The 20203-nt window shown below is 42.7% G+C and overlaps 1 protein-coding gene across 1 annotated transcript in view; it reads right to left on the reverse strand.

Annotated features, from left to right (window-relative positions):
- Window positions 1–9674: 9674 nt before the first annotated feature.
- The window catches only part of GCNT4 (glucosaminyl (N-acetyl) transferase 4), a 31638-nt gene continuing 21109 nt past the window's right edge, over window positions 9675–20203 (reverse strand). The window contains exon 2 of the mRNA XM_019968057.2: window positions 9675–14033. Within this exon, the coding sequence (XP_019823616.1) occupies window positions 12668–14032 (1365 nt within the window). The 5' untranslated portion in view covers window position 14033 and the 3' untranslated portion in view covers window positions 9675–12667. The remainder of the gene's footprint in view (window positions 14034–20203) is intronic.

Raw genomic sequence — 20203 nt, forward strand, 5'->3', positions numbered from 1 at the left:
AAATGGACTTGGTGTTAGATATTAAGGAATTAATCTTAATCTTGTTAGGTGTGATAATCAGATCAGATCAGTCGCTCAGTCGTGTCCGACTCTTTGTGACCCCATGAATCACAGCACGCCAGGCCTCCCTGTCCATCACCAACTCCCGGAGTTCACTTAGACTCATGTCCATTGAGTCAGTGATGCCATCCAGCCACCTCATCCTCTGTGGTCCCCTTCTCCTCCTGCCCCCAATCCCTCCCAGCATCAGAGTCTTTTCCAATGAGTCAACTCTTCGCATGAGGTGGCCAAAGTACTGGAGTTTCAGCTTCAGCATCATTCTTTCCAAAGAAATCCCAGGGCTGATCTCCTTCAGAATGGACTGGTTGGATCTCCTTGCAGTATCAAAAAAAAAAAAAGTCCTTAGCAGTTGGATTAGATTCATAAAGGGCTTCTCTGGTGGCTCAGATTGTGAAGAATCCACCTGCAATGCAGGAGACCAGGATTCAACCCCTGGGTTGGGAAGATCCCGTGGAGAAGGGAATGGCTACACACGCCAGTATCCTTGCCTGGGAAATCCCATGGACAGAGGAGCCTGGCGGGTTACAGTCCATGGGGTCCCAAAGAGTTGGACAGGCCTGAGCAACTAACACCTTCACTTTCAATTCATATTGAGGTATTAGATCAAGCCATATAATATTGCCAGTATTTGACCAGATAGCTTCAATATGAACAAAACTGGCCTTTGTTTGGCACCTTACTGTTCACCAGGACCAGTGCATAAAGCACAGGTAGATTGTAGGGGCTGAGTCGAACGTCTGGGATTTTCTTTTAATGTATTTCTAAGGAACAAAAAGGGTAGAAGGATAGACAGATGAAACAAGATACTCAAAACATTAATAGTTGTGAAGCTGGGTGATGGAATGTGGAAATTATGCTCTTTCTACTTTTGTGTTTGTTTGCAACTTTCTGTAATAATCTTATTTTAAAGTTTTGTTTGATGCTTTTTGACTGTGTATCTATGACTACAATGGAAAGGAACCCAATTCAATCTTGCTTAAACAAAAGGAGGGATTTAACTGACCAATGGGCAGCGTAGAGCTGGTCTGGAGGAAGATTGGATTTACTCCTTTGAATGCTTTGAGGACCCTCTTTGTCCTTCTCTATTCTCTGTTTGCTTTGGCACATTAATTTTGTTGGCTGGAAGGAACTTGTCCAGATGGTGAGGTAGAGGGCTGCCCTTACAAGTATATCCTAGGTTTTGTGATCAGAGAAGAACAAGAGGTTCTCACCCCTGGGCAGGAATTTGAAAAGCCCCAGGAACGCTTAGTTTAAGTCATGTGCTTAGTTTAAGTCTTGTGTTTAGTTAAGTCATGGCTTAGTTTAAGTCGTGTGCTTAGTTAGTATTGTGTTTAGTTAAGTCATGGCTTAGTTTAAGTCGTGTGCCACCTCTTAGGCCAATCACTGTGGCTGTGAGGATCTATAACTGGCCTACTACCCTGGGTCACCTGACCACCTCTGTAGCAAGGACGGTAGTTTTCTGAAGACTTGGGAGGGATGAGGGGAAGGACAAGGGCTGAGCAGACAGAAGCAACAGCTGCACTTATAAGGTTTCTTGTTATTTGCACTGTTAGATTACAATCAGCCTTTGATCACAGATCACGTCTTTTTCCTTTCCAGTATCTGTTTCCCCCCACCCCCAGTTTTTAGTTTAAGGTTTATGGAACTGCTTGCAAGGCTTGTTGAAAAAAAACAAAACAAAACAAAAAACCAGCAGTTTCCATCTCTTCCTCCATTTCCCTTCTTCAGAGGAAACTAGTTTCAGCTCTCTCAACTGGTTCTTTGGCTTTACTTTCACATATCTGAGTAACATCCTTATACTCCTACACTTGACGTTTCAGTCTTAGGCATTATCACTGATTACCACCATGGGAGATGATTTTGACATCTCTCACATACACCTACACTCCCCACCCCACGGGTTCAATCCTTCTAATCTCCCCAAGTTCCCAATAAGTTATATCAGCATCCTGTTGATTAGATCAACATTTAAATATTACATAATTAACATTATATGATTATGCCTATGAAAACAGTATCTAGTTAAGCCATAACTGTACTACTCTTTGTTCTCCTTAAATAATAATGATAATTTTTTTTCATAGACTTTCATTCAGTCCTCAATACTCTGATGATCTAATTTGCCTCTAAATAAATGCTCCCCTCATAGCTCAGTCGGTAAAGAATCTGCCTGCAATACAGGAGACTCAGCTTTGATCCCTGGGATGGGAAGATCCCCTGGAGAAGGAAATGGCAACCCACTCCAGTAGTGTTGCTTGGAAAATCCCATGGAGAAGGGAGCCTGGCAGGCTACAGTCCATGGGGTCGCAACAGTCGGACATGACTTATCAACTAAGCCACCACAAATACACTCAGATTTATTATGTATTCTGTGTTCATCATCCCCAAGAAATCTCTAAAGCCTTCTGACCTCTTCCAGTCTGTACTGGTTGCCACCCCCATTAGCACCCAGCTCTCATCCTGGGGTGTCCATTCAGCACCACCCTTGGGGTCCTCTTCACCTCTTCCCACATTGGAGTCCCTTTTTCCTCCACAATGATCTTCTTAACAAGTGTGAGAAAAACTACCTGTAAAACTGGTTTAATAATAATCTTTAATAAAAAATAATTAGTAGCCATTAAGACTAAATTAAGCAATGGTGAAACTTATCTCTTCCTTGTTGGAATTGAAAACAAAGTAATGAAAAAGACTCTAAAAATAGGAAGCAATTTCCTATTATTCAGTTCAGTTCAGTTCAGTCGCTCAGTTGTGTCCGACTCTTTGCAACCCCATGAATCGCAGCATGCCAGGCCTCCCTGTCCATCACCAACTCCCGGAGTTCACTGAGACTCACGTCCATGGAGTCAGTGATGCCATCCAGCCATCTCATCCTCTGTCATCCCCTTCTCCTCCTGCCCCCAATCCCTCCCAGCATCAGAGTCTTTTCCAATGAGTCAACTCTTCGCATGAGGTGGCCAAAGTACTGGAGTTTCAGCTTCAGCATCCCTCCAAAGAAATTCCAGGGCTGATCTCCTTCAGAATGGACTGGTTGGATCTCCTTGCAGTCCAAGGGACTCTCAAGAGTCTTCTGCAACACCACAGCTCAAAAGCATCAATTCTTTGGCGCTCAGCCTTCTTCACAGTCCAACTCTCACATCCATACATGACCACAGGAAAAACCATAGCCTTGACTAGACGGACCTTTGTTGGCAAAGTATATTAAAGCACATACATTTTGCTGAGTTTTTTTTGGTTCCCTCCCCCGCCACCCCACTGCCTCTTTTTTTTTTTTTTTTCAGTATCCACTCAGTGTTGAAGTAAAAACTTGAAAGCATTTATGAGATGGCACATAACTCTGTATCTATTTTGCATTGGCATTCCTGTAATGGCTTGAACCAGTGAAGAGTTAGAATGATAGGGCTGTTTCACTCTTTCAATAATTTTTCAGGACTGTCACATTTAGTTTGTGAAAAATTCCTTCTGGGTAGAGTCTGCCTCACCAGCAAATACCTTTGTTTAACAGAATTAACACATCAGTCTCAGCTTGAGACTTTACCACCACAACTTCAGGTTAAATTCATTTATTTTTATACATTTGATAAAATAGTTCCAAATAAGGTAGCAATGTGGTTGAAAATAACTGTAGGAGGACATGTAGATATGGAAATGTATATCAACTGTAGTCATTATTCAGAAAATAACAGATCTCTATTTCTTCAATGGTATAAGGAAAGCACACAAGGCAAAGCATATAAAACATATCTGGACTTCTGACCACAGTGCTTTAGGATCTGGAGGTATCTATTTTTATTGCCATCTATGTTTACTGGTGTTTTCTAAATGCATTTACCCTAATGTTTAAGAAGTAATTTTGGGGAAAGATACCCTAATAGTAGTTCTCAAAATATGATCCGGAACAGCCTCATCTGGGAATTTGTTAGAGGTGCAAATTCTCTCCCCGCATCCACCCCATTTAATGAAAAGTTCAGGGAAGGAGGAGAGATCTGTGTTTCAACAAGCCTTCTAAGGCAAAGTTTGAAAAGCATTGTCTTAGAAAAACATTGTAAAAGTTAGGGCTCATGTTGTTCTGCTGTTAGTAATAGAGAACTAAAATAACAGTTGTTTAAATACACTTTTTTTCCTCCCATAAAAAAATACTGAAGGTAGGTAGAATTGGCTGATTCAAGTGTCATATTTTCATTGTCTTTGATTATAACTTATATACTCATGGTTTTAAAATGGCTGCTAAAATTCCAGCTATTACAAACACATTCCAGACAGTAAGAAAACGTAAGGGAGGAGGGAGGAAAGCAAGCTAAGTCAGCCACCTTTCAAGTGCATTCTCAGATGCCCCATGCAATGACTTCTGCTTTTTCTCCTTTGCCACCATTGATCAAAAGTGACTATATATTTCAGTTCAGTTCAGTTCAGTTGCTTAGTCTTGTCCGACTCTGCAACCCCATGAACTGCAGCACGCCAGGCTTCCCTGTCCATCACCAACTCCCGGAGTCTACCCCAAACCCATGTCAATCAAGTCAGTGATGCCATCCAACCATCTCATCCTCTGTCGTCCCCTTCTCCTCCTGCCCTCAACCTTTCCCAGCATTAGGGTCTTTTCAAGTGAGTCAGCTCTTCACATCAGGTGGCCAAAGTACAAAGTATTGAAGTTTCAGCTTCAACACCAGTCCTTGCAATGAACAACCAGGACTGATCTCCTTTAGGATGGACTGGTTGGATCTCCTTGCAGTCCAAGAGACTCTCAAGAGTCTTCTCCAACACCACAGCTCAAAAGCATTGATTCTTCAGTGCTCAGCTTTCTTTATAGTCCAACTCTCACATCCATACATGACTACTGGAAAAACCATAGCCTTGACTAGAGGGACCTTTGTTGGCAAAGTAATGTCTCTGCTTTTTAATATGCTGTCTAGGCTGGTCATAACTTTCCTTCCAAGGAGTAAGCATCTTTTAATTTCATGGCTGCAGTCACCATCTGCAGCAATCTTGGAGCCCAGAAAAATAAAGTCAGCCACTGTTTCCCCATCTATTTGCCAGGAAGTGATGGGACCACATGCCATGATCTTAGTTGTCTGAATGTTGAGCTTTAAGCCAACTTTTTCACTCTCTTCTTTCACTTTCATCAAGAGGCTCTTTAGTTCTTCTTCACTTTCTGCCATAAGGGTGGTGTCATCTGCATATCTGAGGTTATTGATATTTAAGATCATTTAAAGAACAAAAAAAAATGAGTAACTGTGGTTCAGGCATCCAAAAGTGGAGCTGGGTGGCCACTGTGGATATAATTTCAGACACTTTCCTAAACCACTGAGAACTTGAATCATCTCTGAATTATATCAAACTCAACCACATAGCCAACCATTTTTAAAACAGTATCTGCTAGCAGCAGCTAGCTGCAAACTTGTAGTTGCAAAGTTCCCTCCCTCTTTGCAACTACGTAATCATTTCAGACCCTAACTAATCCTTGCTTAACAAACACTCAACTTCTTGCCAGCTTCAATCCTAATTCATGACAATTTATTTAACTTTGTAGGGTTTTGCCTTTATAATCCTCCCCCATTTGCAGTCCAGGGCAACATAAGCACTTGCTTCTTGAATCTGTGTCTCCCTGACTGCAGTCCTAACAACTCCCCAATAAATGTCTCCTTACCTCGGTCAGGTCTCTGCTTCTGAAATTTTGGTTAACAAAAGGCTGGGAATTAATAGTTGCCCAGAATTAAGTCACAGAAGCCGGGGAGAATGGATACGAGAAGGAACTAGCAGCCTTTAGATCCTTACTGGAATGGAGTCAGTCATCAAAATGCAAACCTTTACTATTCTGAAAGGGCTTTCACTAACCATACAGCAAATGCCTTGATTTGTTAGAAGACTGGTTGCATCCTTGCTTTAAGCCAGTCTTTGCTTACCTTTGAGAATCAGACTAGCCTTTTATTGGAATAAATAAATAAAATTTATTTCAAATAGGTTGAGGCTGTAGTTGATATATACCAACTGGATGTCCCATACAATTTCTTGAGAGGGCGTTTTGCGACATACATGAAAATAAACTTTTAAAAATCCATTATCTTCAGGATTGTCACTTCTCTCTCAGAAATAAGGAAGTGACTCAAGGAAAGGAGAAGATTTATGTATAAAACTGTTTATAACACCGTTATTTATGACAGAAGGGAAAAAGCAGTTTACAATCCAAATGTCCTACAATCAAGGAAGGACTGAGGGAATTATGGTATGACCATTAGGTAGCCATAAAGATTAAGCAGCAAGCAACATGGGAAGTGATTGAAAGTATATTGGCAGTGGAAAGAGACAGAGGAGGCACATGGAAATGGATAGATTAGAAGGGCATTCAAGATAACTATAATGGTTTTGTCAGGATGTTAGAATTATGAATATAAATGATTTCTGTTTAACTTTCCTTTATGCTCTATAGAAAACAGCAACATTAACAACAAAAAAAGGTGAAATAAATTTACCCACATCATTGAACATGATTTTTTTCTCAGATTCTTTCCTGGCTATTTGTCCTCTGCATGACTTGGTCCAAGCTTCTCCCAGGAAGGACCATACATGAATGCCATACCTGAGGGCAGGTGAATAGTCTTTCTGGGGCTTTTATGCCTCCTCGTGGGCTGACACACTGATCATCCGTCTATGAGACAAAGCTCAAGCTGTTTACTATGCATCATCATAGGAATTTTTTCCCAGTAGTAGGAATAAATTTGCAATCATCTACTTTCTCTTGCCAAGCTTTCCTCATAATCAGTTTCATGAAACTAGAAGCCAGTTGCCCTAGTTTACATATAGATTTGTAGGCACCAAATGGGATTTTTAAAATATGGAATTGCTAATCTGGGAATCAAATAGCTTCTTTTCAAATACCTATGAAGAGAAGTGAAAGGCAAAGGAGAAAACGAAAGATATACCTATTTGAATGCAGAGTTCCAAAGAATAGCAAGGAGAGATAAGAAAGCCTTCCTCAGCAATCAATGCAAAGAAATAGAGGAAAACAATAGTACGGGAAAGACTAGAGCTCTCTTCAAGAAAATTACAGATACCAAGGGACCATTTCATGCAAAGATGGGCTCAATAAAGGACAGAAATGGTATGGACTTAACAGAAGCAAAAGATATTAAGAAGAGGTGGCAAGAGTATACAGAAGAACTGTACAAAAAAGGTCTTCACCACCAAGATAATCACTATGCTGTGATCACTCACCTAGAGCCAGACATCCTAGACTGCAAAGTCAAGTGGGCCTTAGAAAGCATCACTACGAACAAAGCTAGTGGAGGTGATGGAATTCCAGTTGAGTTATTTCAAATCCTGAAAGATGATGCTGTGAAAGTACTGCACCCAATATGCCAGCAAATTTGGAAAACTCAGCAGTGGCCACAGGACTGGAAAAGGTCAGTTTTCATTCCAATCCCAAAGAAAGGCAATGCCAAAGAATGCTCAAACTACCGCACAATTGCACTCATCTCACACCCTAGCAATGTAATGCTCAAAATTCTCCAAGCTAGGCTTCAACAGTACGTGGACCATGAACTTCCAGATGTTCAAGGTGGATTTAGAAAAGGCAGAGGAACCAGAAAAGGCAGAGATCAAATTGCCAACATCCGTTGGATCATGGAAAAAGCAAGAGAGTTCCAGAAAACATCTACTTCTGCTTTATTGACTACGCCAAAGACTTTGACTGTGTGGATCACAACAAACTGGAAAATTCTTAAAGAGATGGGAATACCAGACCATCTGACCTGCCTCCTGAGAAATCTGTATGCAGCTCAAGAAGCAACAGTTAGAACCAGACATAGAACAACAGACTGGTTCCAAATCGGGAAAGGAGTACCTCAAGGCTGTATATTGTCACCCTGCTTATTTAACTTATATGCAGAGTACATCATGCAAAATGCCGGACTGGATGAAGCACAAGCTGGAATCAAGATTCCCGAAAGAAATATCAATAAGCTCAGATATGCAGATGACACCACCCTTATGGCAGAAAGTGGAGAAGAACTAAAGAGCCTCTTGATGAAAGTGAAAGAGGAGAGTGAAAAAGTTGGCTTAAAACTCAACATTCAGAAAATGAAGATTATGGTATGCAGATCCATCACTTCATGGAAAATAGATGGGGAAACAGTGAAAATGGTGAGAGACATCATTTTGGGGGGCTCCAAAATCACTGCAGATTGTGATTGCAGCCATGAAATTAAAAGATGCTTGCTCCTTGGAAGAAGAGTTATGACCAACCTAGACAGCATATTAAAAAGCAGAGACATCACTTTACCAACAAAGGTCCATCTGGTCAAAGCTATGGTTTTTCCAGTGGTCATGTATGGATGTGAGAGTTGGACTATAAAGAAAGCTGAGCACCAAAGAATGATGCTTTTGAGCTGTGGTGTTGGAGAAGACTCTTGAGAGTCTCTTGGACTGCAAGGAGATCCAACCAGTCCATCCTAAAGGAGATCAGTCCTGGGTGTTCATTGGAAGGACTGATGCCGAAGCTGAAACTCCAATACTTTGGCCACCTGATGCGAAGAACTGACTCCTTGGGAAAGACCCTGATGCTGGAAAAGATTGAAGGCAGGAGAAGAAGTGGGTGACAGAGGATGAGATGGTTGGATGGCATCACTGACTCAATGGACATGAGTTTGAGTAAACTCTGGGAGTTGGTGATGGACAGGGAGGCCTGGTGTGCTGCAGTCCATGGGGTCTCAGAGTTGGACATGACTGAGTGACTGAACTGAACTGAACGGAATCTGGAAATCAAGCCTAATGGGTTGTCAATGCCATGCTGTATACCCACCCTACCACTGCCACTACCTAAAGCAGTCCGAATTCTTCCATGGGATTACTGTGGATTTGCAAAGTTGTCCAGCTTGGTAAGACCTAGAATTAATCTTAGGTTAAAGTAGATGTTAGTTTTTTATATTGAATTTTCCTAAAATAGCCTTATTCCTCAAGATGGATTGTGATTTATGAGTGTGACACGCATACTCCTTGTTAGTTAGGGAGGATGGTGACTGTTGCTGCTTTAGAAAGGGTGCTAGAAGAAAACTAACTGGCCAGGAGGATCTTCAGAGCAGGGGTGGAGGTGGGGGCGACAGTGATGCCAAATACCCCTCAGTTTAGTAGAGCTGCAAAGATGGTGTTACCCAGGACAGAGAGAAACTCATCCAGAAGCACCCAGCCATCGAGTCTGAGGATCCTGGTGCAGCCTCCTCATACCCGCGGGGCTCCCAGCCAGGGCAGGCATCCTGGTGCAGAGAGGAAGTATTGCTTTTCCAGGGACTGAGGAACGAAAGAGAAAGAGCTCAACCTACTCTGTTAAGAACAAACTTCCATAAAGTAATCAAGCAAGTGAGAATATTTCTCTATATAGTTAATCTGAGAGGAGAAACTAACCTGAAGGAGAATTAAGAGAAATTCTGGAACATTCTTTGAGACTTTGCCAAATTAAATTCAAATTTGTGAACCTATATTCTGCATATAATACACACACTGATTTTTAAATTTTGACTCTGAGGTGAAATTAACTGTCCTCTTCAAATACTGGGCAAGTGTCATCAACTGAAAGAGTGTGGGGAACCAGTACAACCAGAAAAAAGGAAACATCAGAGATTCCAAGGTCTTGGTTTTGGAGGCACATTTTATTTGACCGTACTAGAGATTAACATCTAGTAACAGCATAATACAAAAATGCAACCCCAATCTACTTAAAACTCATATAATGGGAACATGTCTTTCAAGAAACGTGAAAAAAAAGTTGGAGATTTCTAGACACGTTGATAAAAATGTTAACAAAAATCAAAGCTCATTCCATCATCATCATTCACTTTACAGTCTCATGAAAAGATTGTCATTTTGTTTTCTCCACAATATGTCAAAAATATATATACTTATGCATAATATTCACATTCTGGAAGGCAAGAGAAATCTTCGAATTTAATTCCCTAAATTTAAACATTACATATATTTCAATTAAAATAACCTAAACATTAAAAATAGCAGCAACACCAGTCTTTAAATTACAGTAGATTATTCACATAATGTAGACATATTTGGGTGGCTCTTTCATTATTATCTGATATAATTTACAAACTCCAAGGTAATGGTCTCATCGTCAAATAACATAGAATCTAGTGTCAATAAATACTATGCAAAGAATTATTATAAAACACAGATTGCCAAACATTCTCCAGACTAGAGAGAACCATACTAAAACATTTCAGGGGAGAATCAGGTTTGAAGGAGGTTTGAAGGCATGCAGGAATCTGTGGGATTCCCAAGGCAAGAGAGAATGATCTGACAAGCTCCCCCAAATGACAGGCAAACTGTCAGGAACTGAATCCTGAGAAATGTGTCCATGGGGACAAGGCACTGTCACCTCTTCATGGCGCCACGTTTCACTTGAATATGGCATTAAAGTGACTAACATCTGGAAAATTTCCCACTAAACAAAGGCTAGGATCATTTGTCACCAGGAGACAAGACATTGGACCAGGAGGTCGGTATTTCTCTATCATTTACATTATTCTGGTGACCAAAAGCATAGCAAATATTTCAGCAGGGCTTTGTGTTTTTAAGCCTGGGTGGTAGGAAAAGTATTTCTACCCCTACTCCTGATTTAGGCCACTGGGCCAATTTCCTAATCCTACTGGCTTAAAAAGGACCCCAGGTGTCGGGACAGGGGTTTCTTCATAACTGGACTCAGTTACAGAAGTTGCCTTGAAGATTGTGCCTTCTTTGTATATTTGGAAGGTTTTTCAGAAAAGGTGCATGGTTAAGTATCACAATGGGGTTGGGATCTCCATTTCCCTCACAGTAAGACTGCTTGCTGGTATATCAATAATTTGTCCCCATCTTCAAGCCACTTCATACACGATTGCATCTGATACCCTCACACAGAAATCTGTGAGGCAGCCAGGACACACCCACGTGTTCCCTTTATAGACGAAGAAAACTGAGGCTCCTGGAGAGGAAAGCAACAAGCTTGTCACAGTCATACACATGGACAAACTGGTAATTTGAAGGAGGCAGAAAAAAAGAGAATATAAATGAATTCATGAGAAAAAGAAAGAGAGACAGAAGTGGTGCCACTTGGCAGACCGTATCATAAACTTTAAAACAAGCAAAAGGCATCTCACATGTAGAAAACAGACATTCAAAAACACATTTAAATACTTCAGTCTTCCCAACTGTCTCATACTAGCCTGGATTACCATATATTTATGTAGTCACTGAGGCTGACATTGAAACATAAGATCACCAAGAAATTCTGACATGAGTTTCATGATTTCCCAGTAGACGTAAAAACATCATAACCTGTTCTGAGGACCCTCACTCCTGTCTCATTTCACCTCCAGCACAGTAATTACAGGAAAATACATGTATATTTTGACTCATTTTGGTAGTTTTCTAAGGTGTAGTTTTCACAAAATATTATTAGTGAATTTCCTTGCTATGTCCTTAGGAAAATTAGCTTTTTCTCTCTTAGATCAAAGCTGAGAACACTGCAATAAACTTAGAGCTTTGATAATTTTACGTTTGAACTCTACTTGATAGTTGTTGGAGAAGAACACGTTTTAAATGACTAATAGTTAATTTAGAAAGCTGTCTTATTTCATACAATCTTTTGAAGAAAATTCAGTGATTTTTAGCTTGACAGTTTCACAAAACAAAATTGTACCTATTGCGGTGTAAAAAAAAAAAAAAAAAACCCAACAACTTACATATACTGATAATCTATGAATTGAAAGACTTAGGTTCAATGTTCTGGAGAGTGACGCTGAACTGTTAAGCAGTTTTTGATTTTAATCAGTAAATATGTTTTAAAGAAACAGCTGAATTAAAATAGGAGGCCATTCCGGACACCGCTGGGAAATGTGATGGAAAAGTCATACAGATCCCTTCATTCCCTCTCAGCAGCACTGCCGCTCCCCCAGGCACCCCACCGCCTTCCTGACACTCACACGCTAGAAACGCCCGGCCGCCTTCCTGACACTCACACGCTAGAAACGCCCGGCCATCGATGTCCCGGGCCGTGCACGCAACAGACAAGGTGCCACAAGGTAAGTTACGCTTTGGCAAGTAGGAAATCGAACAATTCTTTGAGTTCTTCTGAGGTAGTACAGTCTTTCTAATATTCTAATGGTTGAGAAGAGTCTAAGGAGCTGAATTAACAGGCAAGTGGAGTGCTGGTCACTGCGCTTGAACACTGCTCTGAAATTGGCGGCTAACACGGCTATGTAATCACTCCACTACTTCTTCAGCCGCACCCTGATTGTCATGTGGAGAACCTAAGATAGTAAGATTGCTGTGTGACTGGGGTAACTGTAACTCATGACAACTGGGATTTAATTCCTGTATGTTTTTTAAAAAGTGCCGGGTATACAGCAGAAACTCAACACATATCAGGTTACTGACTGTTTAAAATCTCCCACTTAGCTCAGTGAGATTACAAGTGAAAACAAACATAAAAACACCCAACCGATTGCAGACTAATTGTCACCAAAGGCCAGGTCTCTTTCCCTTGTTCAGGGAATTGTAGACACCTTTCAAATGGTACTGGCTGTGGTATAGCATGCAATTCCATCTTAACCTTTTTTCCATTACAGTTTTATCATGAGGTGGTTACGGAAGGTTTAGCCATAAATAACTTTGCTGAAGACAGTGTGATCCACTTTCTCTGCTGTTCTTCAAGCTTTTCTGCCAAGCATTTAATCAAGATGGGGTCCACCTTAGAATCAAATTTATTAGCAAACCAATGTCCATATTTCATAAGCCACCTTAGTTCCGCTGCTCCATAGATACACACACTTCGGAGGTGAGAGCCAGTACAACTGGGATAGAAAAGGCCTTCTAGATAATTCCACTTGACCAGGCGGGTCTTACTCTGCAGGTCAGACACATCCTGGGCTGTCTTAGAAATCTCCCCAGGGATTCCTGGTACCCGAATTAAGGTAGCCCAGAAGTGCTCATCAGGTGAGTATGTATCTTTAGACCAGGCAAAAAAGTCTTTAACAAAGGAGTTGTTGAAAATATATTTAACAAATGCTCGACTTAACACAAAATAAGCACTGCCAACAAATATCTCGATGTTATGAGGGGGGGCCTCCTTGGAAATGTTCGTCCTCATCGGTAGTTTCACATATTCATAAGGTGCCTGTTTGAGCTCATGGTGATAAGTGAATCTTTCCGTCTTAGTGCTAGGGGGTTTCACTGTCTCTAACATATTTGATCCATTGAGTTTCTTCAACTCTGACACTAATTCGAAGTTTGACTTCAAAGGAAAATCCTGCCCACACAGGTTGATAACATATTTCCACTGAACTGAAGACTTGAGGAGGTCTGACAGGCAATTTAAATCAGCCTGGAGTCTGGAAATGTGTGCGTACTGCACAGTCTCTAATTTGGAAGCAATGAAAATATTGGAGAAGCACTTAGCTAAGTTGTTCATGGCAACTTTGAAGGTATCCGATGATTTTTGGTCATAATGGATGCAATAAATATTGTGCTGGTTGTATATGGCAAGGATTAGCCTTTCAACCATAATTGCATCTTTGTGAACAACCAAAGAATAGGCTATTGGGAAGCTCTTCTCCTCCTCTGAAACAAGCTTTTCATCGTAGCTTCGGAGGGCCTGATAAATCTCACAATCACTGGTGATTGCCACAACATCATCATCATCCAAGTCGATGATGGTTCTTCTTCTTATTTCCAGACTCTTGCCAATTTCCAAAGGCTCCTGTTCATAGACACCTGAACAGTTAATCTCATATCCAATTTCATTCTTGACATGGGTGTATCTGTTCCTTACAAAAGGCGAGGTACTTAGAGAGTACTCAACCAAGTAAATGCCCCGTTCAGGGAAGAGGAATCGTTTAACATTTAGGAGCTTCAACAACGAGAGCAGCCATAGGGTTAGAAACAGGATGAAAACTTTCTGTTGTAGGTGATACTTAAAACAACATTTGAATGTCTTCATTCTGTAAGAGAACAAACAAACAATTCAGTTGAAATAGGAAGAGAAAATTAGTTCAGTTCAACCAACATCCCCTAGGTGCCTACCACACACTAGGCAAAATGCGGGCCCAGAGATGATTTAAATAAGTGTTCTTGCCCTTTAAAGAATCCAGAAATAAGGCAGTGGAAATATGTACAACAGTTGTATTTTGTTGTATTCTCTGTTAGATATCTAATTTTGAGAGATATTGGTTACCAAATATTAGAATGAAAAATAATGTTAACTCCTTAAATATAGGTACTGCTGCTGCTGCTGCTGCTAAGTCGCTTCAGTCATGTCTGACTCTGTGTGACCCCGTGGATGGCAGCCCACCAGGCTCCTCTGTCCCTGGGATTCTCCAGACAAGAATAGTGGAGTGGGTTACCATTTCCTTCTCCAAATATAGATACTAAGTATCTTAATTGTCTTATTTTCTGCTTAGTATATTTGTAGAAGGATTGCTGTGGTTTGGACAGAGGTCTAGACTGGACTTTTTAGTAGTCATATACAGATGTGAGAGTTTGACCATAAAGAAATCTGAGCACTAAAGAATTGATGCTTTTGAGCTGTGGTGCTGGAGAAGACTCTTGAGAATCCCTTGGACAGCAAGGAGATCCAACCAGTCCATCCTAAAGGAAATCAGTCCTGAATAGTCGTTGGAAGGACTGATGCTGAAGCTGGAGCTCCAAAACTTTGACCACCTGATGCAAAGAGCTGACTCATTGGAAAAGACCCTGATGCTGGGCAAGATTGAAGGCAGGAGGAGAAGGGGATGACAGAGTATGAGATGGTTGGATGGCATCACTGACTCAATGCAGGTAAGTTTGAGCAAACTCTGGGAGAGAGTGAAGAACAGGGAAGTCTGGAGTGCTACACGCAGTTCACAAGGTCACAAAGAGTTGGACACACCTGAGCGACTGAATAACAACAACAAAGAGGTCACTGAAAATGTAAGTGACCCATCTGAGGCTAAAAGGAATACCCATCTTGATTTTTACCTTCAGATTCTGATTAGATCTTGATCTGAAGTCAAATGGGGAAAGCCCAGTGAACTCCACTGCTATTAACTGAATGTCTGCATCCTCCCCAAAATTTTAAGTTGAAACCTAATCACCAATTTAAGTTGATTATATCAGGAGGTAGGAGTTTGGGGGAAGTTTTTAGGTCTTGAGGGTGAAGTCCAAATACATAGGATAGGTGCTCTTATAAAAGAGATCCCAGGCAGTTAGCTCCCTTGCCCCTTCCATCATGTGAGGAAAACCCGTGGGAAGACTGTTATCTATGAGCTAAGAAGCAAGCTCTCATCAGGCATGGAATCTGCTGGAGTCTTGATCCTGGACATCCCAGCCACTAGAACTGTGAGAAATACATATCTGTTGTTTATAAGCCACCCAGTCTGTGATATTTTATTATAGCTGCCTGTGTAGACTAAGACACTCACCTTCAGAAATAAGAGCAGTGGGCAGACCTTAAAGGAGGCTATAGTAAATATTAGACATTGTAAAATTTTATTCAGATTACACAAATGTGGTAAACTTGCACATTTCCTTTATTTTGTTAGCTCCCGTTTCCTCACAGGGATTAGCAGTTTAGCCCTTAAAATGAAAAGAATCTGACTCATTGAGAGTATATTGTAGGGCGCCAGTTTGGCTGAATCTGTCCATTTTATGTACTCATCCAGAAGAGTTCATGTGTGTGTGAAGGTTCCCTGCAGGTCAGGCTAAAACCTGAAAACCACTAAAACATCCTACAGGGCAGTGGTGAATCACACCCAACCTGAGACGAATGTGTGTGTGCCTCTGTGGGACAGTCCACACCAGACTGTGAAACAGAAATAGGACTAGGCAGAAAACAGTGTAGAATGAGCTCACATGTGTGTCCAAAATAGACTGTATACACCCAGCAGCCTACACACAAGGAGCACACGTCAGTAAGCTTTTTCTTTCTCTGTCACAGCTGTTCAACTCTGCCACTATAGTGGGAAAGCAGCCACAGATAGTGTGCAAATGATTGGACATGACTGATTTACTTTTGTAGATTTCTTTTATATAGATTAATTGAAAAAGCTCCTGTAGGAATGACATTCTCTGATCCACCTTCACTTGAATCACTCCCTTTAAAGAATGACACCTTATTTATCAACAGTGAAGTGCCCTGCACAGTCTGTGTTCTCCTGCCACACCTCAGACCCTCCTCTGGTTTCCCCAGGGTCTTATTCTCAGCTTACTGCTCTTCTCACGAACACTGTCCCTTGCTTCCAGGATTTCACCTTCCATGTATACACTGCCAGCGTCTTTATCTTCAGCCTCCACCTCTTGACCAAGCTTCTGACATGAACATCCAATTGCTTGATAGACACCTCCACTGAGACAGCCCTTGGGCACCCCACTGAGACAGCCCACGGGCACTCCACTTCAATGAGTCGGTAAGTGAGCATGACACCTCTCCTGTGTTTTCTGTCTCAATTTATCCACTCAATGACTCAAGCTTGAAACACAAGAGCCACTTGACTCTTCCATTTCCTTTACACCCATATGGTCATCTCACAAATACCCCTCAAATTCATCTTTTCTTCTCCTTCCCAGTTACCAGGCCCAGACAACATCCTTGCTGACCATCATCCTCACACTTATTAAAAGCAAAGGCTTCAGCACCTGGGAGGATAACCTGCTGACTCTCCCCAGAGCTGGGAAGAGGCTGAAAGCCCCTTTCAGGATTTGATAAAAGCTCTTTCTGATCCAAGGGCTTGTACCTCCACCCCTTGTTCCTTCTAACTTGGGAAAGGGAGTGCTTTCAAAGGCATTTTTGGCCATAGTGAGCAGGTGAAGGGGCTTCACATGGACTTAGGACAGGACAGAACTGGAAGGCTGGTTACTTCCCTGATGTTAAAGGCTACCCTGGAGACAGGTAAGTTCTCCTTCTTAAAAATGCCTGGCATGTGGGGAGTCAGAAAGCAAGCTTCTGGGCCACCCAGATTCCCTCCCTGTCTTCCTTTAGAATTAACTCTTCTCCCTGGTTGGCGAAGCTCAGACCCAGGGCCCAGAACACTCCCATAGGACTTCTCTTAATGGGCTGCCACCTCTCCTGCCCCAGGCACCCTGCAACCCTCCCCTGGGCAGCCATGGCCTCCTGGCTCAGCTCAGACTGTCCTGGGAACCAGCACAGCCATGCCCCCTCGACAAGCACCCCATCTGCTCTTTCCCTCTGAATGGCTCATGGGCAGAGAGCAGGCAGGTGTGTCTCTCCTTGAAGTAGTCTTATAATTACATTACAAATAATCCCCCGCTCCTGGGAGAAGGGGTTATTTCCTTCCTACCCAGCCAGGCAGGCGAGGAAGCTGATGTGCTGGGGAGTTATCACCACATGGGTGCAAGCGCCTCGTGATGACGCAGAAGGAAATGACAACAAAGGTTGACCGCTGCATCAAATGAGTTCTATCTGGATAATTCAATAAAACCCCAACAGGGACGAGGAATAAAGCATTCTTCCCAAACCATCTTCTTTCCCCTTGCCCTCCCAGGCATCTTTCACAGTCTTAAAGGAAACAGCAGGCACACCAAAGCACACTCCAGCTAAGTGGTTATAATTGCCTTCAGGGTTAAATGGCCACAGCCATTAGCAGCTCTTCAATGACCTCTCCTTCCTTCATCAGCAATTTAAAACCCAGGGCTGTCACTGCAAGACCTGCCTCCTCATGGGGGCAGGAAGGGGGACAGGAAATAACCAGGGAAGGAAAATGGTGAATGCGGTCTAGCTTGGGCACCGAGAATAGGGGGCCCACCGTCCATATTGCAGGCGAGCTGGCCTCTGCCCCACCCCCACCTCCCTCCCCTGCCAGCTCCCTCCCTGCACACCCGCACACCTTCCCAGGAGCGCACAGGGAGGGGGTGGGGGGGAGAGAAAGCAGATGGGAGGGCTCAGGCACCCAGACCCAGGCTGGAGTCCCCGGAGTGGCAGTGGCTTTAAGACTGAACAAGCGACCCTCTTGAGACACTCTTGAGTCTCAAACTGGGGACTGGAAAGGCTGTGAAGGTTCAGGAGCCTGGGTGAAAGGAGTCCCCACGGAGGCCCTCGGAACACGTCCGGGTCTTTTCTTTCCCAGCGCCCAGCTTGCCTGGGAAGATTGAATCTTGGTTTTTTCCCCAGTGTATTACACAGGATGTACTGATTTTTTTTTTTTTTAAGAAAAGAATCCACTAGGTAATTATAGGCAGACAACGTGAAGGAAATGACCTGCACTTTTCTGACCACATGAGGAGGTGGAAAGGCAGAAGGAAGAATAGAGCGGCTGAGAGTTACGTTCCTGCTCCAGGCTGAGTGGGAGAAGAGGCGGTCACACGTGGTCCTGGCCGTACAGCCAGGCTTCAGCTCGTGGGAGGCCCCGTGAGCTCCTGGGCGAGCCCCTTACCCGCCACCTCTCTGCCCCATCAGTAAAAGGATGTAAATAACAGTAACTACCTAAAGGGATTTGAAGGCCAAATGAGGTAACGCACGGAGCTTGGGCACAGTCCAGATCCTGGCTCCCTGGTTAACGCTGGTGTGGCTTCCCCCTCAGCCTCATCATCTGCTCCTCAGCCCCGCAGCCTCCTTCCTCCTCCCGTTACCACCACTACTCACTGACTTCTTTAAAGATCGTGCCCAGACCTATGGCTTACTGGGCAACTTTTCAACCTGTCTCCCATTTTACCCCAAACTGTTGACATAAATTCAATATTTTAGAATCAATGCCTGAATGCTTTCATGTAATGCTCTTTATTAATTTAACAATACCATGATTATTAATGTAGAACCACTCAGGAAAGAGTTGTTACATGGTTCTAAGTACTCCACATGTAGCAGGAGTTTCCTCCACAGATCAACCAGGTAGATGCTACCTCTATCCCTCTAACATGACAGGAAATGGAGGCACATGGAGATTAAGAAACTGCCCAAGATTATAAAGAGCTAGTACTGAAGAAGTGATGCTTTTGAACTGTGGTGCTTGAGAGTCCCTTGGACTGCCAGGAGATCCAACCAGTCCATCCTAAAGGAGATCAGTCCTGAATATTCATTGGAAGGACTGATGCTGAAGCTGAAGCTCCAATACTTTGGCCACCTGAGGTGAAAAGCCAACTCATTGGAAAAGACCCTGATGCTGGAAAAGAGTGAAGGCAGGAGGAGAAAGGGGTGGCAGAGGATGAGATGGCTGGATGGCATCACTGACTCAATGGACATGAGTTTGGGTAAACTCAGGGAGTTGGTGATGGACATGGAGGCCTGGCGTGCTGCAGTCCATGGGGTCGCAAAGAGTCAGACACAACTTAGTGACTGAACAACGACATAAAGAGCTAGAAAGTGCTTCAGCTGGAACTTGAACCCAAGACAGTTTTGCTGCAGGGACAAATCCTGTAGGCAATGCTGGTTTTTGGAATATAAATAAAAAATATTTTCACAAGAGTTTTAGTCCTCAGTTAAAATTTCTCATTACTATGTCTTATCTAACTGTCTTAAAGTTGGAACAGAAGTGAGCATCGAACCACGTTTGAGGTCCGGAGACCTTCCACCCGGTAGTTTAAGTGCTTGTTTAAATGGAGAATTAGCCTGGAGGAATGCTGGCTGATGAACAAGTTCTGTTCCTGCAGCCAGGGGCTGGAGTCAATCTACATGCTGATGAAGAGATCAGTCCACGGTTCAGTCAATGGAATCTAAGAAAGGAGAAGAAAGTGAGCTCACCCTTAGAAATTCTGCCATCACTTACTCTTGTGTTCTGTCACTGACTATTCACTGATTCACTTGTTCTTGTAGTGACCAGTGTTAAAAACTGGGTTCTCTGAGAATCCCTAATTATTTTAGAAAATTTTCTGGGTGCAATTTCTCTCTACCTAGTGAATATACCCTGTGTGTGTGTGTGTGTGTGTGTGTGTGTGTGTGTGTGTGTGTGTGTGTGTGTGTGTGTGTGCTCAGTCAGTCATGTCTGACTCTTTGTGACCCCATGGACTGTAGCACACAAGGCTCCTCTGACCATGGCATTTTCCAGGCAAGCATACCAGAGCGAGTTGCCCAGGGCATCTTCCTGACCCAAGGATCACACTTTTATCTCCTGCACTGGCAGGTGGATTCTTTACCACTTGTGCCACTTGGGACAGCCTCCTATAAATTTTTAAAGTTTGAATC

The sequence above is a fragment of the Bos indicus genome, chromosome 10 (genome assembly GCF_029378745.1).
Source record: "Bos indicus isolate NIAB-ARS_2022 breed Sahiwal x Tharparkar chromosome 10, NIAB-ARS_B.indTharparkar_mat_pri_1.0, whole genome shotgun sequence".
In the NCBI taxonomy this organism is placed as follows: domain Eukaryota; kingdom Metazoa; phylum Chordata; class Mammalia; order Artiodactyla; family Bovidae; genus Bos; species Bos indicus.